Here is an 18,769-nt window from a genome sequence, read left to right on the forward strand (position 1 = left end):
TATAATGTTTTTCTGCGCTAAAAATCATATAATTTCAATCCATACCTTTAGAGATATTAATATTTGATTGTCACAAGTGTTTCTTTTGTTCCACATACAAAAATAAACATGGGTTTGAAAGACCAAAAAGACAATAGCAATGAATTAAATGTATCTGCGGCTTCTATATCGAGATGTACACGTCATCGCGTTAGTTTCTGGAACTAAAACCATTGCAATACCGCTAGCATACAAAAAGTGTGGCGTAATACTTTAATCGCATACAGCACCATGACATAGATGTCAATACAGTACTCTCTCAGTAATCCGCCACCCCAAAATCTAGACAAGTGTCCAATTAGTGAAAGCAGTGGATTATTGTGCATCCATACAAAATATGGTAAAAATTAAAACAGGTATTTCGTAAAAATAGTGTTTTTGAGAAATTTGTACTAGCAAATTACGGTTTTATTTTTATTAAAAATCAAGTATTTACTAAATTATACATATTTATTAACTAAATATTAAACAGTAAATCACTTGACACAACCAGCTGTTCACTGAGGCAGATATTCTTGAAAGGATTCCTGGCTTTCCCTATGACCAAAAACTTAATTTTGTGGGTCCCGGTTGCATTGGAGCATGGCATAATTGTGATGTGGTCCTTGGGCACTTTCCTCCCTGGTACATTATTTTCTTCAAAATGAATGTACATTTTACGAAGGAGAAGTTTCCAAAATAAACCCGTCTCATCTGCGTTGTATACTTGTACGCGGCGGACTACTGAATTTGACAATCGAATACCGGCAAATTATAGAGCTTGATTTTGTGCTTTCTACTAGTAAAAATAACGGCGGATTATAGTAGTTGTCGGATAATCGAGCGGCGGATTACTGTGAGTGTACTGTATATAGAAGGCGTACTGTAGTCAAGGAGTGTGTGGGTATTGAAATAAAACCAAAATTAATTTAATGGTTTAACAGATAATTATATTTGCTATTAAAACTATATACAAAAGATTGAAAGAGAGGACTCTTCAAATGATAACATCGGCACGCTGACATTTCAATAAATTATGACAAATATAATTCTTCACAAAGAAAAATATAATGCCTACACAACATTACCGATGCGAACATGAAACATAAAAATAAAACTTATTATTTCTTGGCAACGAAATTACTTTAGTTTGGAGAAGAGGTCCTTGGTGACACAATGATCGACGACATGGAGATAGTCAAAGAGCTCCTCGGAGCAGATTTCGGCGGTCTTGGTGCGCGAGTTGACGCGGTCATTGCATTCCTGGTACTTGGCGTACAGAACCTGGGCGTGTTTCTCCGTGGCGCATTTCTCCTGCAAATAATACACATATAATGAAACTAATATATTATTTATTGTATTACACGTATATCTTATAAAATTATGAATTAGCTACCGCCTTCAACTTATTATATAATATTATCTTATTTTTGGACCATACATTTCTTTAAGTTTACATTACGTTCATGCTGATACCATCATTATAATGCGACAAGCTATTCAAAGTGATGAAAATACAATTCACAATTAGCCGAAACTGGTGCAATGAGCAATAAAACATCCTCATCTATGAAGATGAAATTATCATTGTTTTACATTTTAAATGAACAGGTAACAACACATTCATCGCGATGCCGGCGAGTGAAAATTCTTTGACATGTACCCCGTGCCAGGAATCGTCATAATGATGGGAATCACATGTGTGCGATCTTTCTCGCACGCTCAAGTTACGAACGTCAGTGAAACAAAAGTAAAACTGTATCTTAATCTTGATTCAACTTGTTCTGCAGTCAAAATCACACCTATCGATTCAATGAGCAAAGATTTCTTTTACAGTGCGACTTTCATGTCAAGTCTTCTACGTCACGGCGGTCGTTTCCGTAATTAAACCACCACCCGCGTTTACTTTCACCGTTACTACATTCCCCGATCCCATAATTCAATGTGTTCGATAGGAGTTTTATTAATATTAAAATGCCTAAACCTATGCGGAAGCCAACGAGGAGCGTTATCTTGAATGTAGAAGTATTGTGAAGAGAAACTTAAAAGAAAGCGTTTGATTATTCTCAATAGTGCCATAGAGAGTATCTGCCATGTCAAGTCAACAAAACAAGCACAGACCACGTGAAATAATAGTATCAGCGCATGTAATGCTATGACGTAGAAAACTTGGAATAGAAGTTGGTCTATAGTTTAAAATTAATGATTTCATATTACAAATATCAGGTGTTTATTTTAAATTGGATCTATAATCCGATGTGGATCTTGGTCACCTTTCGAAGAGGCTTTAAAACAGATTTTTTAACGAGAAATGGTTATTAATCGTTCGCTCAACCTATAGCCCGTACTCTGGATCCAAACACACATGTGAATTCGCGGCCCACAACTTCCGATTACAAGCAGACCCCACTGGACAACGGCAAACACTCACATCAGGTTAGCGTTTTGTTTAATGTTGCGTGTCCCTAATCCAAAACACCTTTTATATTTGGACACTAAAAACTGTCTAACTTTAGCTTTAAATAAGTTTGAAATTTAAAAAAATCAAAACGAAGAACAAACTCTATAAGATGACAATGATTGTCAACCCTTAACTAATGAAGAGCTGCAGGAAATGGATTGCCATACGTCCCTAGAAAATGACGTCTCCGAACCTGTTCCCGTGCGAAAGTTAGGTGTTAAAACCATTGAAAAGGCCCTATCTCTTCACAATCAATGCAATGAGTTGTTAGGAGAGAACGACGAAGATTACGAACGAGTGAGTGCTGTAAAACGTGGCTGTCATGCATTAACTTGACATTATGTAATCGCAAATTTTGCACAATTAACGTAGAGGTCAAACAAAGGAATCCCCCTTATCGTGACCATCTCCAGAACGCATCCCCCGCTATGAACGGGGTTACCTGTATACTTAAGCTGAGGCACAGTCTAAAACGATCGTGATTACGCGACGCTCGGATTGTGCAATTGATGCGTGACGAACAAAACATAATTTGTTATAAAAATTTAACATGCGTCCATTTATTGTTATTTAAATAATAATATATTCATTGACATGTTTTGTTTTTCGAGTAAATACGTAACATTTTTTAGTCATCTTTACACGTAAGAATTAATTCCTCTGACGCCATCACAAAACAAATTGACGTGCTAACAGGTCGACTATTACTCTCCGACTGGCAACGCGGCCGAAATTACGTCCCACCTATTGCTTAAAATTATTTGCCGTTTCACTGAAGTATGCTAGAGGTTTGTTTCTGTGTGCCATCACAAATCGATTTGAATGACATCTTTCAGAAGGTAAGGTCTATATTATTAAGGTTTGACCATAATAGATTAATAGCGCCTGTACACGTACGTGCATAGATTAACTGGCAATAATAATGTGTAAATTTAACTATCGCAATAAAAACTTTTTACTGTTTCGCCAATCTCATTCTTCAAATGTAAGCGAAACGCGTTGTCATATTATGGTGCCATTTGACTGGTTGTGAAAAATTGTAAACGTCAAAATGCTTTGACTATCGTTCTACTGCGTAGTCACGTGAAAATTCAGAAGCTTCACTTTTTTGATCCACGCATGCAAGCTTGCAACTTGCACAATAATACGTGTTTACACGTGCATTTTATTGTCATGGCCGCGATAATAGGTACGTACTGTCAGCAGTAAATCCATGCACGTGTAAACGGGGTATAACCACTAGAAAAAAAGGTAAATTTGTTACAGTAAAATTTATCATAGAAAGTTGACCATTGGGAAAATGGCCGTGAACAATAATTATTGACCGTGGGGAAATTTTAATCGCGACAAAAGTTAGTCGCGATCAATTATTTATCGTAGGGCAGTTTGAACATAAATTGACAATAGCAATAGGCAGAACGAAAAAAAATTAAACATATTTATTTGGTAATAATTGTGCCGCAGGTGCTGTCATGAGCTTTTATAAATTTTTTTTACTAAAACAGTTTATTTAACATGTAGACAATTATAATAAATACCTTTTTCTGTTGGCGCATAGGCTTTTCGATCCAATAATTGTCAATTTAAAATTTTGGTAAGTACTGTTCGGTTATCAGGAATACAGCGGAATAGCCGATAAACTGGATTATTTTTTAAGTTAACCTAACCTAAACTAACAAATAATCCAGTATATCAGGTATTTTCAAAATGTGTTTTCCGCTGTATTCCTGATAACCGAACAGTACCAAAATTTTCATACATTTTAATGTATCATTATCACAAACTATGATTATATTAGGTGATAATAGGTTGGGGTAGGTTAGATTAGGTTCGGCAGCTGCGGCACATTTACCTTTATTTGCTTTACTGAAAATAACCAAAAGTTGACGTAAATATGCCAGAGAATCAATTTATTCTTGATTAATATTCTGTCAAACCTACCTACCTGTCAAATTAAGATGATTGCCACTGATAACTACTAATCGTTTTAGGTTAGATACCACATCGATTCGGCAATGTTATACTCTCTGAATGAAAGCATTAAATATTTTAGTTTCAATTCGATTTGGACTTACTCGGAGAGCGGTTTGAGGATCTATCAATTCTTCTTCTTCCTCAGCCCGAACGACTGGCACAATGGAACCAATTTTCTCAGCCATGGCACCTGAAAAAACGATTGATTCCTTGCTAATATTTTTTAAATAATCACAATTCCAAGTATGAGACACCAAATTCTTAACAATACGACGAAGAAATTCGCATATATCCAATAAATTACCTGATTGTAAGAATTTACACAAATCGATGATGCAACTGATTTTAACGAGGAAGAAGGCTGAAACGAAAACTTCCAAATTTTGGCAACAGATGGATAACGTACCACCCTATAAAATTAAACAACGCCGATTGGCCAATTTCTAACTACCGAGTCAAATAAGTATTTGTATATTCATAAAAACAATAATATAAAATTAATTTTTAAATTAATTATCATCGAAATTGATAAAAATGGTGAGTGAAAATATTACCAAAATAGGTTTTATTAATATTTGGCGTTGTTATAATATATTTTACGTTGTGCAAATGTCCATAGTAAATGACGATTGACAAATGGAGGTTAGCGAGCCGTCCGTCACCATGGAGAGGGTTTTCGATTAGCTTTTTACAATAAAACCTAACTGGAAGCCAGTGCGAATTATTTATCAATTGAGGCGGAAAAAGAGTCGTACAACTGGTTGGCCGAGCCGAGGACACGATGATAATCACTCGGTCTGCATACAAATTGCCGAAAAAACAATTGCCAAAAATTGACTCTGTCGTTTGACACCGAGAAATAGTCAAGGTTTGTCAATTTACTCGATTGTCTTGCTGAATAATTCGTTTGGACACAGAAAAACACCGAAGAAATCATACGATCACCAGTTTCCACCTGAAAATCCTTTGAATTCGCGGTATTTTCGAATTATATCGTTTTTGAGGTTATCTTTGTTAATGTTTATTATTTGTTTTGTTTCAGAATGAACGGTGCTATGGATCACAAGTTTAGTAATCACAATCCGCCGCAGCAAAAGGCTCCCAGGAATTACAAACTACTCGTGGACCCCGTAATTGTCAAAGGCTGCACTGCCAAGGTGTACAGATACGATGGAGTCGTTCCGAATGATCCTACTTATCCGACCGTACAATGCAGGGATCCCAGATGTACACTGTTCTATGACAAAAGGATATGGGGGCGTATGGATGCGGCTGATCTGCCAGTACCAAGGTTCTATACATGAAATCATCAATAATAACATTTTTTTATTTACAGACATCAAAAACTCATCTTCCTCTCAAACGAGATGCTTTACAATATTATAAATCCAATATCAGTCCATATTTTGTTTTCAAAATACTGTTGTTTTATATACAAAACAATTGAATGTTACTAAAAACATTTAAATTTAGAATTTTTGTAAAATGACATTTAGCAACAAAATGTCATTTCAAACAATATTCTCTTATTTTGCCGAGAAAACCTTAAAATATCGTCAAATATTATTCAATATCTATTTTTGACAGTATAATACTATTATAAACTCTCTTTATTATATACTTCTTGCATTTAAAGTAAAAATAGTATTTCAATTTTAATATCACAAGAAGTGTCAAACCTTAATGTCAACTACCTATTCATAATAAAATTTTACTTTTTGCTAACTATATCAAAAATATATATATAATAATATATTACACAATAATTTTTCATCATTTCTCATGCAGTTTTATTGGTTGTAAATGAATTTAAAACTAAATAATGTTATTTCATAACAAAATTTTGATATTGCAGCTTGCTCCCATCTGTCACCCAGTGTTGCCATTGTAGAATATTCTTTCAATATTTATTTTGACATTTGGCGGGAAATTTGATAACCTTGAAATTATCTGTCATTCTTTAAAATTAAAATGTAATATGTATTGATTTTTCTATAAAATAATCGCCATATAACATAATACACATATTATGTGAAATTATTACGTGAATAATTATTTAATTGAAGGAAATTAGTTTTTGGTTGTTTTTCAGTCACCAAAATAAAATTTTAATTTTGAAACATTTTTTTTTCATTTTATCGGCAAAATGATTTCTTGTGCTTCGACTTCTAGAAAAATTAGAAAAATCCAAATGAAAAGTGATACATTTGGTGGCTTAGGATTTGTTTTCTATAATGAAATTTAAAAAAATGGTATTAAAATATAGCTTAGACTTGGGAGTTATGTATGTATGGAAGTTATCTATTTATATAAAAAATGAATGTTTGTCTGTCTGTCTGTCCCGTATGCGTTCCTATACCTTTCATCCAATTGCGATGAAACTTTCGTCAGTTGTGCGCACACCCGGAAAGATTTCTGAATTAGTACAACCATCTTCTTCTTCATTCTATCTTCTTTTATTCGTACGGTTCCTATACCATTCATCCGTTTGCGATGAAACTTTGGTTAGTTGTTGTGCGCACACCCGCGAAGGTCTCTGAATTAGTACAACTAATCTTCTTCTATTCGAATGCGTTTCTATACCAAATTTGGAAAATCCATGCTTCTCATATAGACAGCTGTATGTGGCCTGCTCACGTGTTGGAAAGCCTTCTGATTTATTTGTGTACGCACCAGACGGAAAAACAAAACATATTGTGTATCCGAAAGCACTTCAATAAACAGAATTAAAACACAAACACTTTCTTTCTTTGAGTGGGATTGCAACGCATGCTGGGTACTCGCTAGTTTAATATAGTTATTAAAATAAATAATAACGTTCGCCTACGATAGCTGAGTGATAACGTATCCGCTTGGTTAGTCAAATGTTTCAGGCTCGAATCCTGAGTCTGGCAAAAATTATGTCATTTTGTTTTTCATTATTGGTTCCAAGTGGCTAATATCCATATCTCCTAAAAAAATGTGTAATGAATTCTCGTTGTGAGGTGGTGTACATCCACACTGGATTGTAGGGCCAAATAAAAACAAAACATTATTTGTTTTGATTATGCGCCCATGTACATAATATTAAAACTATTTTTGGTACAAGTCGGCGATGGGAAGCCAGGCGGGAACCGCGCTAATTGTCATAGACGATTTTGGCAAAATTCATGAATTCAAGAATGAAAACTTAACCTAACCTAAACTAACCCATCATAACAAATAATCCAGTCCTGTTTTTTTATGGCTGTCAACTCAACTACACGAATCGGAGCTAGTAGAACCTCTTAATTTTTTTAAAAGTTCGGTTACAAATGAAAAATCGAAACCCCGGTTACAGTTCTTTAAAATAACTAATACATAATTTACCTACCTAGTTATAGTTAGGCATTAATGCACGCGATGGCCGGAGCGGTATCGTGTCAGGCCTATAATGTCGTGGGTCCCAGGCAAATTTGAATATTGTTTTTCCATGTGTGTTTGGACCCAGCGTATGGATCTGATAGGTTAAGCAAGTGGCTAACATCCATTTCCTGTGAAAAAACGAAAACATGTCAATACAACCACACTTTGTAAAGGCTTCGATTCGGATCAGAGACCGTTTTAAAAAAAAATTGATATTTTATTGTGATCAACAGTTTTTTTTTAAATTTTAATTTACCAAGAGTAGCGTACAGACACATCAAAAAATAGTAATTAATATTTTTTAAATAACTGGCCGGTGAAAGATTACCAAAAATATTGCAGGATTTAAAATCATTGCGGCTTCTGGAATCCTGAATTCCAGTATTAAGGGTTCCGATTTCAAAATAATTAAAGGATTCCCAGTGCTGCAAGGTTCGGTTCTGGTTTTCTTTCCAACTCTGATTGTAATACTAAAGGTTACATACACCGATACAGTGGCAATCCATCATATCGAATATATTAGTGTCATTATTTTTTTTAGTTAAAAGTAGATGTAGTTCGATTAATAATAAAAATGATTTTGTAAATCCAGATTCAAAATCGACACTAACTACATTGGCGATCCGCCGCAACTGGAGGTGGCGATCAGCAACCTAAATGACAACATTGACCGCGCGTTCCTCAGTGACATGCTGGCCAAGGTGGGCGCCTACGAAGAGCTGCTCATCCACTATCACCCGACCACCAACAAGCACCTTGGTTTCGCACGGGTCGTATTCGAGGACATCAAATCCGCTAAGATCTGTGTAGAGAGGTTCAACGGGAAGTCTGTCATGGGAAAGGTACGTACAGATTAAAATTTATTCATTTACATATAGTCAACTTTACAAATTACCAATTCAAGAAATAAAAGCAGTGTTGGAAAATTAGCGTAAAGAGTAAATACAAAAATTTCATTGATGTACACCATATGATTTAAGTAGACTCAATTTTAAGAATTTATAAACCAGCTTCTACCTATACTCTTCCTCTTGTAGGTGGAATATATCAAAATCCAAAGTGATTTGGTTGATTGTCTGCCCAATTGGCATTACCAATGGCATGTTAGCTCTGCACTTTAGAGAACAAACAACTGATGTTCTCGATTTCTAGGGGATCATTGGACACAGGTCAACTCTACCAAGAATGGCAGAGTATCGTCGGCAAGTCGAAAAAAATACATAATCAAATATAGATCTCTTCTGATTTTTAGACTACAGTATATAAGCATGCCATATATATAAGTATATGCTATGCTCAGGTGTGACGCAGTTAGCCGCTTTTTAAGTCGAGGGTATCGGGTTCGATAAGTCAAAAATCACATGCTGTTTTTCAATGTTAGTTTGGATCCAAGTGGCTAACATCCATTTCTCATTAAAAAAATCCATTACGACACCTCATCGTGAGGCGACCTCCACACCGGATTGTAAAGCCAAATGAACATGCTGAGGAGTAATTGGTAACCCTCGTAGTCTGAGGTTTCTCATACTGGTGTTCCGGGTTTGAATCCTGGTTAGATAAGAATACATTGTTGTGATTATATTAGAGCCTAGGTGTTTCTGTGATTATTCCACTGCTACTACTACTATTACACTACTTTCATTGGATCGCATAGTCTGTTGTAATAAACATCTCAACCTACAAATTATATTTTTAAAATTTAATTATTTCCAATTTACTGAATTTCTATTTTTTATTTCAGGTCCTAAAAGTAATGCGCGACCCGTTCGGCGAGCAGTGCAAAATGTGGTTCGAAAAGGCAACAACAGACAAGAAACCTCCAGCCCCGGCACAAGTGACCCAACCTATTGCAACCAATATGGCGACACTGTCGATAGATGAAACGTTTCCTCCGCCCGTCTTGAAACCAGAAACCATTCCATCCAGACCCGTAGATCAAGATACGAAAGGCCACGACAAGGACTACCAGTATTCCAGTTCCAGACACAAGGAGTCGTCGTCTTCGTCTCACTCGCACAGGGACCGGGCTGAGGCGGATGAAAGAGACGGGAACAGTTCATCGAGGTGGTCCGACGAGGAAAGGGAAACTTACAGAGAGAGAGGGCACAAACACTGTAGGAGGAGTGAGCGAGAGAGGGACAGGGAACGCGACAGAGACAGAGACCGTGATCGCGACCGGGATAGAGGTGACAGAGATAGGTAATGGAATGTAATTATGTACTGCAACCATTCTTAAAATGCTTATAGACATGGCATATTAAGTAGTGAATTAATTGATCCACTGATCGACTACGTCATGTATTTGTAGATCAATTAATGAAACTGGAATACAGTGCAACTCCGATGTTACATTTTTTAAGGGACTAACAAAATTGAATGTTTTGAATTAAAAAATTTTGTTTTTTAAATCATATAAATTGGTTTGGAGTATATTATGTCATTATGTTTTTTGACCTTTTTAAGAATGTTCCTATTCTCTTTAACCGACAATGTTTTACTTTGCTGATGCATTATTTGTATGGGTGTAATAAAAAAAAACAGAAAAAATCTTATACGATAACGTAATGTAATCTTGGTCCTGGGCACTGCAGACATCAATATGTAAATAGAAACGGACGCATGCGTGTGGAATTCATTTCAGTGATTGCCACGCATTAAATTGAATGTGTACAAATAAATTGGTATTTTTATTTGCACATAAAATCAGGGTTCCACTTTAACTGGAGTCAAGGTTTTGTCTTTTCTTGAATGACAAAGTTATCTGCAAATCGCAGGTCTACTCTGTACTGTTAAAATTTGGAGCATTGTTCTGCTATGTGTACAATGTTTTGACTACGACACACACACGTCACATTTATATTGTTATAATGATTTCGTAATTTATTTGTTTTTAAAGATTTTTCCCCCATCAAACACCCAACAATGTGTGTATATTAATTAAGAAGCATTTAAATCCTTGAAATTTAAATCGTCATAAAGTTTATTGGAGTAAGGTTGATTAAACATTATTATCTTCTTTTTAGGCACAGTAGATCGTCATATTCATCTCGCGGTTCAGAGATGACGCCGGTTGACTCGAACTATTCTTCAAAGCAGTCTGACGTCGGCTATGGTTCAGTTACGGACGCCTCCAGTATGTCCTACGACCAGTATTATGGATCATCTCAAGGGTAACTAATTGTGAAGATTACTAATTGTATTTATGAGATGAGTGTGTGATATTTAAAAAAATGGTAAAGTTATTTATAAAATTATTTTTTCTTCTCATTTGAAACCTTTTGACTAAGGATCGTGGTCCAGATGTCGGGCAGTAAAATTTAACATGGCTCGGTTCCACCGCTATTTGCACTATTCGAATATGGTCTGGACAGAATTTTTCCTTGTCCTCTCTGACCTTCAACCTGGCTACTCCCACTCTGCGGAGTCACAGGCAAACCGAGAAGAGTCTATTTTGAATGCCGTAATCGATGAAGTACTCCTTTGTCTGTTTTGCTCTCCATGAGACTCGTCAACACCCACCTCCAGTAGTACCACATTTCAAATGCGTCTAGTCTCTGTCTCTCTTTTACCCTCACTGTCCAAAACCCACTATATTCAGGCCTTGATACTAAACTGTAAACTTCGATGGTAGTGCTAGTTATTGCTCATACTTCGAATGCAATATGGTAACTGTTTGTAGAAAACGATGATTGTTGCATATTGAAATAAACGGTAATAATTTGAATGAAATATCCAATCGAAAAACTACATTTATTGCTAACAGGTTACTGCATTGCATTCGAAGATAATCAATAACTAGCGCTACCATCGTAATTCGCTATTCAGTGCCACGGCCTGTGAATAGTTGAACCTGTCACTGTCTCAAGTTTCGGAAACATTTAAAAGACATGGGTTCTTACAAGACACATTTCTGTCACATTCGATTGACGGAATTATACTGTTCAAAGAGCCTACTGCGCGCGAAGAAAAAACTATGCCTCAGTTTAAAGTTCAAGGATTTACATAATTATACTCTTTCACTCACTCCTGCGGCAGACTGTATCAAGTGATACAATGAGGTCACAAGGAGTTCCTCATGGTTAAATTAAAATGTCTTCTTTATTAAACTTTTTATAGAAATAAGAATAATAAGAATAGTTAATTTTTCCCCTCCAAAAACTCAATGAAATCATAATATATTACAACTTTACTGAATGGACATAATTTTTACATTTTTACGACTCAAGGCGCGTTTGACATGTTTAGCAAGGATAGATTCATCTGGCATTGAGGCCACGACGAAATAACTTTAGAATGCTATTAATGTGATTTGAAAGTAAAGACACCGACATCTAAATGTCGCCTGCATTTCCACAAGAATCTGACACCATTCTACTTCATTTAAAATGTAGTTCAACTTTTTTTCTAGGGTATGTTTCTGACGTTTTTGAAAATAATATTTTCTTACATATAGTTTAAATCTCGTCTACTATCATTTATCGTCCCGCATTTAAAGATTATTTTTGCCAGTGCAGGGATAGTAATTTCAATAAAATCGTGAAATAACGTAGATTGAATTTACAGAAACATACAAACAAACAAACATAGTTACTGATTTGATATATTACCTTAACTTCATTAATTTTTGTTGTTCAGGTATACGGGCTACAGAGGATATCACCAGGGCAGCTCTCATTGGTCGGCCAGTCAGGGGGGTTCGTCATGGTCCTCCTCACACCATCAGCCACCCGAATGGCACCGCTCGCACCCCGAGGTCAGACATTTTTACTAACCAAACAAACGATGATTATATGTCATTTTTAGATCATTATAAATTATAGCTCAACTGACATATTGTCATGTTCTTAAAGATATAATACTGGTGGCTCTTTAAATAGTTGTTGCAAAATTCCAAATACTGATGTACAAAATGATGTGTTGAATTTTCATGTCCGGAGTAATCACCGAACAGATCATTACAATATGATCATGTAAACAATGCTGCTGGTTTGCATCCGTTGGGAATTATGAAACTATTATTCACTGGACTTCAGTCATTATGAATTACATCTAATACTACCATATATTGATGGCCTAATTAGTCAATATCCCGTAAGTGACTTTTTACAAATTGTGCAGGAAGCTAAAAAAACTAAATGTTTAATATCCCGTCTCTGACTGTTAATAGTTCACACATGTTGTAACTACATAGCATGCTAATAACCCGCAACGTAAAAAGTGGTAAAGCAAAGCACATCGCCTAATATAATGATAACATCCAATAAAATGTGACATTTTACCTTCGAAATAATTCAAGTGACATTTGGAAGCTAAATTCAACACACGTCATGCAACACGCTTGACAGCTTAAAGGCAAGATACTGGTTATTACAGGTTTATTCCTGCAATGTTCAGATACGGGAAATTACTAAAATGGCTGTACCATTTTTGTTAAATTAACTACAGATATGGGAATTTTGCAGTCGATGGGCAGTATTTTAGTTGTTTTTAAAGTACATCAAAAAATCGTTTTCGTCATATAGGTTAGATACGGGGTATTGACATCAGACCATCGATATTATATATAATATTATTATTGAAAGTTTTTAGTTTGTGACATTGAAACGTTGTCTAACTTTTTTTGGGATATGCATCTTGTGGATCAAAGTAAGAACAATCCCAATTATTATATATATATGTGGGATAGTTCTACCTTTGATACTAGACGACTCATAAATATATATTCAATATTTTGTGTACATAACTTCACAAGTTGGGCGCTTAATGTATTGCTTTATAGCTTGGTTTTTGCGTTATATTATCCAGACTGTCAATAAGATCAAAATACTTGCTAATTAATTTTACGCAATAAAAAACAATGTGTTATATTAAACTCTCAATGTTTGTCTACTAATATATATATTTTTTTATATTTCTATTCAATCTTACTGACATTCTGAACATCTGGTAAAATAAATCATAGAGAAGATGAAGAGATTACGTTCTCTATGTGCTGTATCGACTGTACTGTAAAAAATTACTTTAAAAACTCTGAATATCATTTGTAAACTACTTTCTGGCGAGGGAAATGAATTTTATCATCATTATAACATTTTATCTACTGCAAGTACTTACGCCTAACTCCTGCGATGTTTGATAAAAATCGGCAGACGTCAATTAAGTAACTTTTGAACCTACCGAGATATTAAAAAAAAGGTTTTTATCCACTGTGCAATACGTACTAGTATGAGCAATTTGACATAATATATATAACAACACTTTGGATTATTTTTACACCCCATTCATAAGATATGACTATTGACTGACAATTCACTTTAACTTCCCAGCCATTTTCAAGTGACACGTCGCCGTGTTTGATGGATAAAGTATTCTATAAATAAATGAATATGTAAAGTAAAACCTTGGATTGATAGTAACTTGGTCTGTGAGGGTTTTTAATAAATTGTAACTTGTGAGCGTCACGTAATCACAATTGAGCCAATGGTCCTCTCTCTCTCTCGATGAGAAATCCTCATAAGAGTCGAAAGTTTCCTTGTTAAAGTCACACAAAAAAAAAGATTCCAATTAGCCAACAAATAGCAATGATTCCGCTAGTGACAATGAAAGTTGTCCTACACAATAATTAATAAATTCGATTAAGGCTGCACATCAGTTGAGGCACGGTCTAAAAAGATCGTGGCTAGGCGATGCGCGGACTGCGGGTCCCGGGTGCAAATGACGCCTGTCAAACGAAATATAATTTGTCATATAAATCCAACATACGTCCATTTTATGTTCTGTTTATTGTTCTATTAATAACAATAATAATATATTCATTGACATGTTTTCTTTTTAAAGTAAATGGGTAACGTTTTTAGTCATCTTTACACGATTTAAGAATTAATTGGCCCGTCGCCATCACGAAACAAAGTGACGTGTTTCCAGCTCGACGTTCTCTCACTGAATGCGAGTGAGTCCAAAATTTCGTTGCGCCTATAGTCGAAAATTATTTGCCATTTCACTGATGCACCTTAAGTACCTCATTTTTAATTTAAACATTAAAAATATGTAAATGTATTTTGTATTAATCATTTTTATATGAATATTTTTTTGAGCCGAGATCGATAAGTCTTAAAAATCGAAAAATGAGTTTAATATGCACAAATGAAAAAAAGGATCAGTCGAATCAACACCTTTGAATAACGAAATTGCACACAGAAACATTGGAGTTTCCATTCAAAATGATTCAAAAATCAATCTCCTGAAAAGTATCAATTTTAGACTTGTCGTCTTCTTCCTTACGCACACAGATTTTTAGGTTTAGGAACGAATCGTGTTTTATGGGGAAATTCGCTTTGATATATGAGTGTTTTGGATTAAAAACATGTATCCGGAACGAATTATGCTTGCAATCCAAGGTCTGACTGTATGTGTGTTTGATTGGAAATACAATAAAATTAAACGGAATTCAAAAACGTCTTATGAAATAGTTTTTTTTTATCGTGAGTTCTTATTTCGAGCGTACGTTTATCCATCTATTGATAAATCTTCAAAGCAAAAATCGCATATTAATTTTATTTTGTATGGTACAGTAGCATGTAGGTAAAGTGTTATAAATAATCAGAATCAATTTCATAGTGTCTGGTTTTGGTACCGTTTCATATGCACGGGCGACACAGATTGCTCAGAAGCCAAAAGGTGTCAGGTCAATAATATGTGTGTTAAAAGTTTATTCGCGGACCTGCACTTTTTTGCATATAAAAGGTTCATAATTGTATAATATTAAATTGGGTACATTTCTTATATTTTACACTATCTGTGAAACATTCTCTAAGTGTGGTTTTTAAATCTATTTATGGACATATTATACTTTGACATTTTCCAGGCAAAATGGTATAACTCCAATATTCAGAATACGGGTCATTCCTTTTTGTCCCGAAGGAGTCAATGTATCAATAAATATTTTATTGCTTATACAAAAAAATGTATTATATCAAATGTTGTGTTTATACAACATTAGGATGATGCTGTTCTGTTTAATTTTGTCTATTACTATTTTCGAATGCAACATTGTGGGTTAAATCATTTTTAATTGATTGTCAAAGTGATATAATAGAACAGCTAAAAGGGTTGTCTTTTTAATGCAATTTAAATCTGTTTAAATTCATTGTCAAAGAGGTATATAGAACAGGGTTTTAAAGGACAGCGTCATGGTGGGATTCGGACTAAATATGATATCTACAAAACTGATTCAAAAGTGTTATTTTTTTAATGCACTTGAAGTCATAAAACAAAAAACGGAAAGTGATACTTTTAAACATTTAAGCTTTTGATAAAATCATTATTAAAAAAAAACTATTGATGTGAAATAAATGTAGTTATCACGTTTTTCCCGAATGCCGTCAATATATTACATGGTTTACAAAGATAACATGTGTGTGAGTGGGTTTACCAATGGGTTTACGAGTGTGTCTAACAGAGAAAGAAAATCCCCCATGAATAATATTGTGTTATAGTCCATGCACGCGGGCCAAAAGGCGGGCTCGACCCCGGCATCGTGGGGCACGCCCACCCACGCCACCCCAAACCCCCCGCCCGCCGTTCTAACCCCCAAAGAGCATCACCCCGGCGCCTCGCCCGCGGAGACTAAGCCTAGTAAAAAGAGTCAATCGTCTTCCGGCGACGGTAAGATGACGAGCTGCCGTCACAAGGCCAAGTCCCGGGTGAGAGTCAGCCCGCAGCAGCCTGCGCCCAATGACGCCTTACCGATTGTACTTACCCCCTTTTGCTTTCCTTACCGTAGCGTGTTGGCAGTAGTGAACGCATGGAAATTCTATGGAAAAGTTATCCAATCAGTCATATTTGTCTTTTTTTTTTAAATTATTAATAACCATGTGCTTGCTTTTTCGTACAAGGTTTCGTGTGTAATTTTGAACAATCACAAACACCCAGTCTTTGAGAAAATCACATAAATATATCGTGACTTCACCGGGATCGAACCCAGAGCTCCCGCATAGAAGGCCAGTGCCTTACGGACTGCACCACGAGAGTCGCCCAGTTTGTCATATTATTAAACAAAATAAATAGGTATAAAATGATTTATATAAATACGCAGTATTGTGAGATATCACTTTTTTATGGTATCAATGTTGAATTTAATCTATTTTTATGATTTAAAAAAATATATTTGTTACATTATTAGATAAAAAATAAATTACCATTTTCATTAATTCGGTCTTTGCACTGGATCAAACACACATTGAAAAACCAACATGCATTTTAATGTTGTATTTATTACTGACAAATAAATAAAAAAATCTTGACATTCAAAATAAATATGTGATTACTCTAATTAGCACAAAACATCCAATAAGGTGATAACTCAATATGATGTATCATTGCAATCTACAAAGAAAACCGTGTCTATTGATATGCGTGGTGTTGTTTTCCACCCCACAATTATTAGAGCAAATACAGAGATTAAAACAAGATAATAAATATAATTGTTACATGATTACTTTTTAAAAAAATTGGACTGATCGGATATCTTGATTGCATAGAATTTCAGCCTTGAATTATATGTTGTGCTTGGGAATATTTAGGCTCCAACCATATTCTATACATACATCAGTGGCGAAGGGTGGAGGCAGGGTGTTGACTTGTCAGTCAAACGTATTTGTTTTCATTGAATTAAGACTACAAATTGCAGGTTGTGTTAGTTACTTTTTAAAATTCAATTAAACCTTGTGTAAATCAAGCCATAATAGAACAATATTAAAATTATACCATCAAATATTTTCTTTATCTTTATCAAGTTTGGTTTAGGCAGGGCTAAATGACTTAAAAAACTACCCAACATCATCTGTAATATTATATATATTCTTTATTCAACAAAAACAAATAAGTATGCCTGAATAAGTGTGCACTATTTTTGTCGAATCGCCCATGGCATACCTAAACTATTATGGTTTGGTTTGGGCGGGGTTTAATTTAATTTTAAAAACTAACCAGCACGATCTGCAAATTGTATTCTTAGTTCAATGAAACCAAATTATAATCTTAGCCTACCTCCACCCCTCGCCATTGCTATACATATATAATATATACATGGGACATTTGGGATACTGTTTATATTATAATAATTCTGTGGTTGCTGATTAATTTATGACTGTTGAAATTATTGTCGTTGTTTTAATAGTTTTCATTGACCAAATGGAAGAGCATTGAACAAAGCTTATTAAAAATATCTGACTATCACAAGATAACCAACTTTGCACGTAATATTATCATTTTATCAAAGACCACAGAATTTATAATAAACAAATTCATCGTCAATTGCAAGTTTAACACCGTGGTGATGAGTTTTGTGTGATCGAGGCATGTGATTAGAATCAACTCGGAAGAATTATTATGTTGTTAATAGTATTTTATAGAATATGCATGTTATTATATAAGTTTAAATATGAAGAGTACAGAAATGTCCAACTGAGATATCGTTGGTTAAAGACTTTAAAGTCAAAGACTCTGAAGGGCGTCGGTTTTTGTCCGACGTTGCTTACAGCGCTCATTTGTTCATCCGGCGTTTCACAGCGGGAGACTTTTAGTTTATGATTCCTATGCAATATTGAGATTGTCAAGTCTGATGTGAATGTAGACCATACACAACAGTAGCGAAGGGTGACTATAATTTACAGGTGGTATTGGTTAGTTTTTAAAAATCAATTAAACCCTGCCTACACACCAAACCGTAGTAGTTTTGGTATATTTTGGGCGATACAACAAAATTATGCACACTTTTTCATTCAGACTTATTTATTTTCGTTGGATTAAGAATACATATTACACATATTGTTGGTTCATTTTTTTGCCCTGCCTATACCACTATAATAGGTAAAAAATATCATTCTATCTATAAAATATTCAAAGTTATGTATGATTTAATTGCATAATTTT

General features: G+C 34.8%; 2 protein-coding genes across 2 annotated transcripts in view; one reads left to right on the top strand and one right to left on the bottom strand.

Moving 5' to 3' along the window:
• Nucleotides 1-946: 946 nt before the first annotated feature.
• On the bottom strand, nt 947-4,816 carry UQCR-11 (Ubiquinol-cytochrome c reductase 11 kDa subunit). Its single transcript, XM_085950707.1, has 3 exons — nt 4,758-4,816; nt 4,555-4,643; nt 947-1,332 (listed from the first exon to the last, which is right to left on the bottom strand). Exons 2-3 carry the CDS (start codon nt 4,636-4,638, stop codon nt 1,159-1,161), a joined length of 258 nt encoding a protein of 85 aa, XP_085806833.1. The 5' UTR covers nt 4,639-4,643; nt 4,758-4,816; the 3' UTR covers nt 947-1,158.
• A 275-nt stretch (nt 4,817-5,091) lies between these two features.
• Set1 (SET domain containing 1) overlaps nt 5,092-18,769 on the top strand; it is a 44,906-nt gene continuing 31,228 nt past the window's right edge. The window contains exons 1-7 of the mRNA XM_085950664.1: nt 5,092-5,321; nt 5,496-5,744; nt 8,430-8,679; nt 9,579-10,036; nt 10,861-11,007; nt 12,473-12,590; nt 16,333-16,587. Coding sequence (XP_085806790.1) covers nt 5,497-5,744; nt 8,430-8,679; nt 9,579-10,036; nt 10,861-11,007; nt 12,473-12,590; nt 16,333-16,587 — 1,476 coding nt within the window. The 5' untranslated portion in view covers nt 5,092-5,321; nt 5,496. The remainder of the gene's footprint in view (nt 5,322-5,495; nt 5,745-8,429; nt 8,680-9,578; nt 10,037-10,860; nt 11,008-12,472; nt 12,591-16,332; nt 16,588-18,769) is intronic.

Source organism: Rhyacophila brunnea, unplaced genomic scaffold, assembly GCF_057557595.1.
Source record: "Rhyacophila brunnea isolate RB1 unplaced genomic scaffold, BYU_Rbru_1.0 scaffold_23, whole genome shotgun sequence".
In the NCBI taxonomy this organism is placed as follows: Eukaryota; Metazoa; Arthropoda; class Insecta; order Trichoptera; family Rhyacophilidae; genus Rhyacophila; species Rhyacophila brunnea.

Excerpts from the sequence above, each read along its gene's own strand:
- UQCR-11 (XM_085950707.1), bottom strand. The coding sequence starts at position 4,638 with ATGGCTGAGAAAATTGGTTCCATTGTGCCAGTCGTTCGGGCTGAGGAA. Across the intron at positions 1,333-4,554 it reads ATCCTCAAACCGCTCTCCGA|GAGAAATGCGCCACGGAGAA; the intron begins GTAAGTCCAAAT and ends TATTATTTGCAG.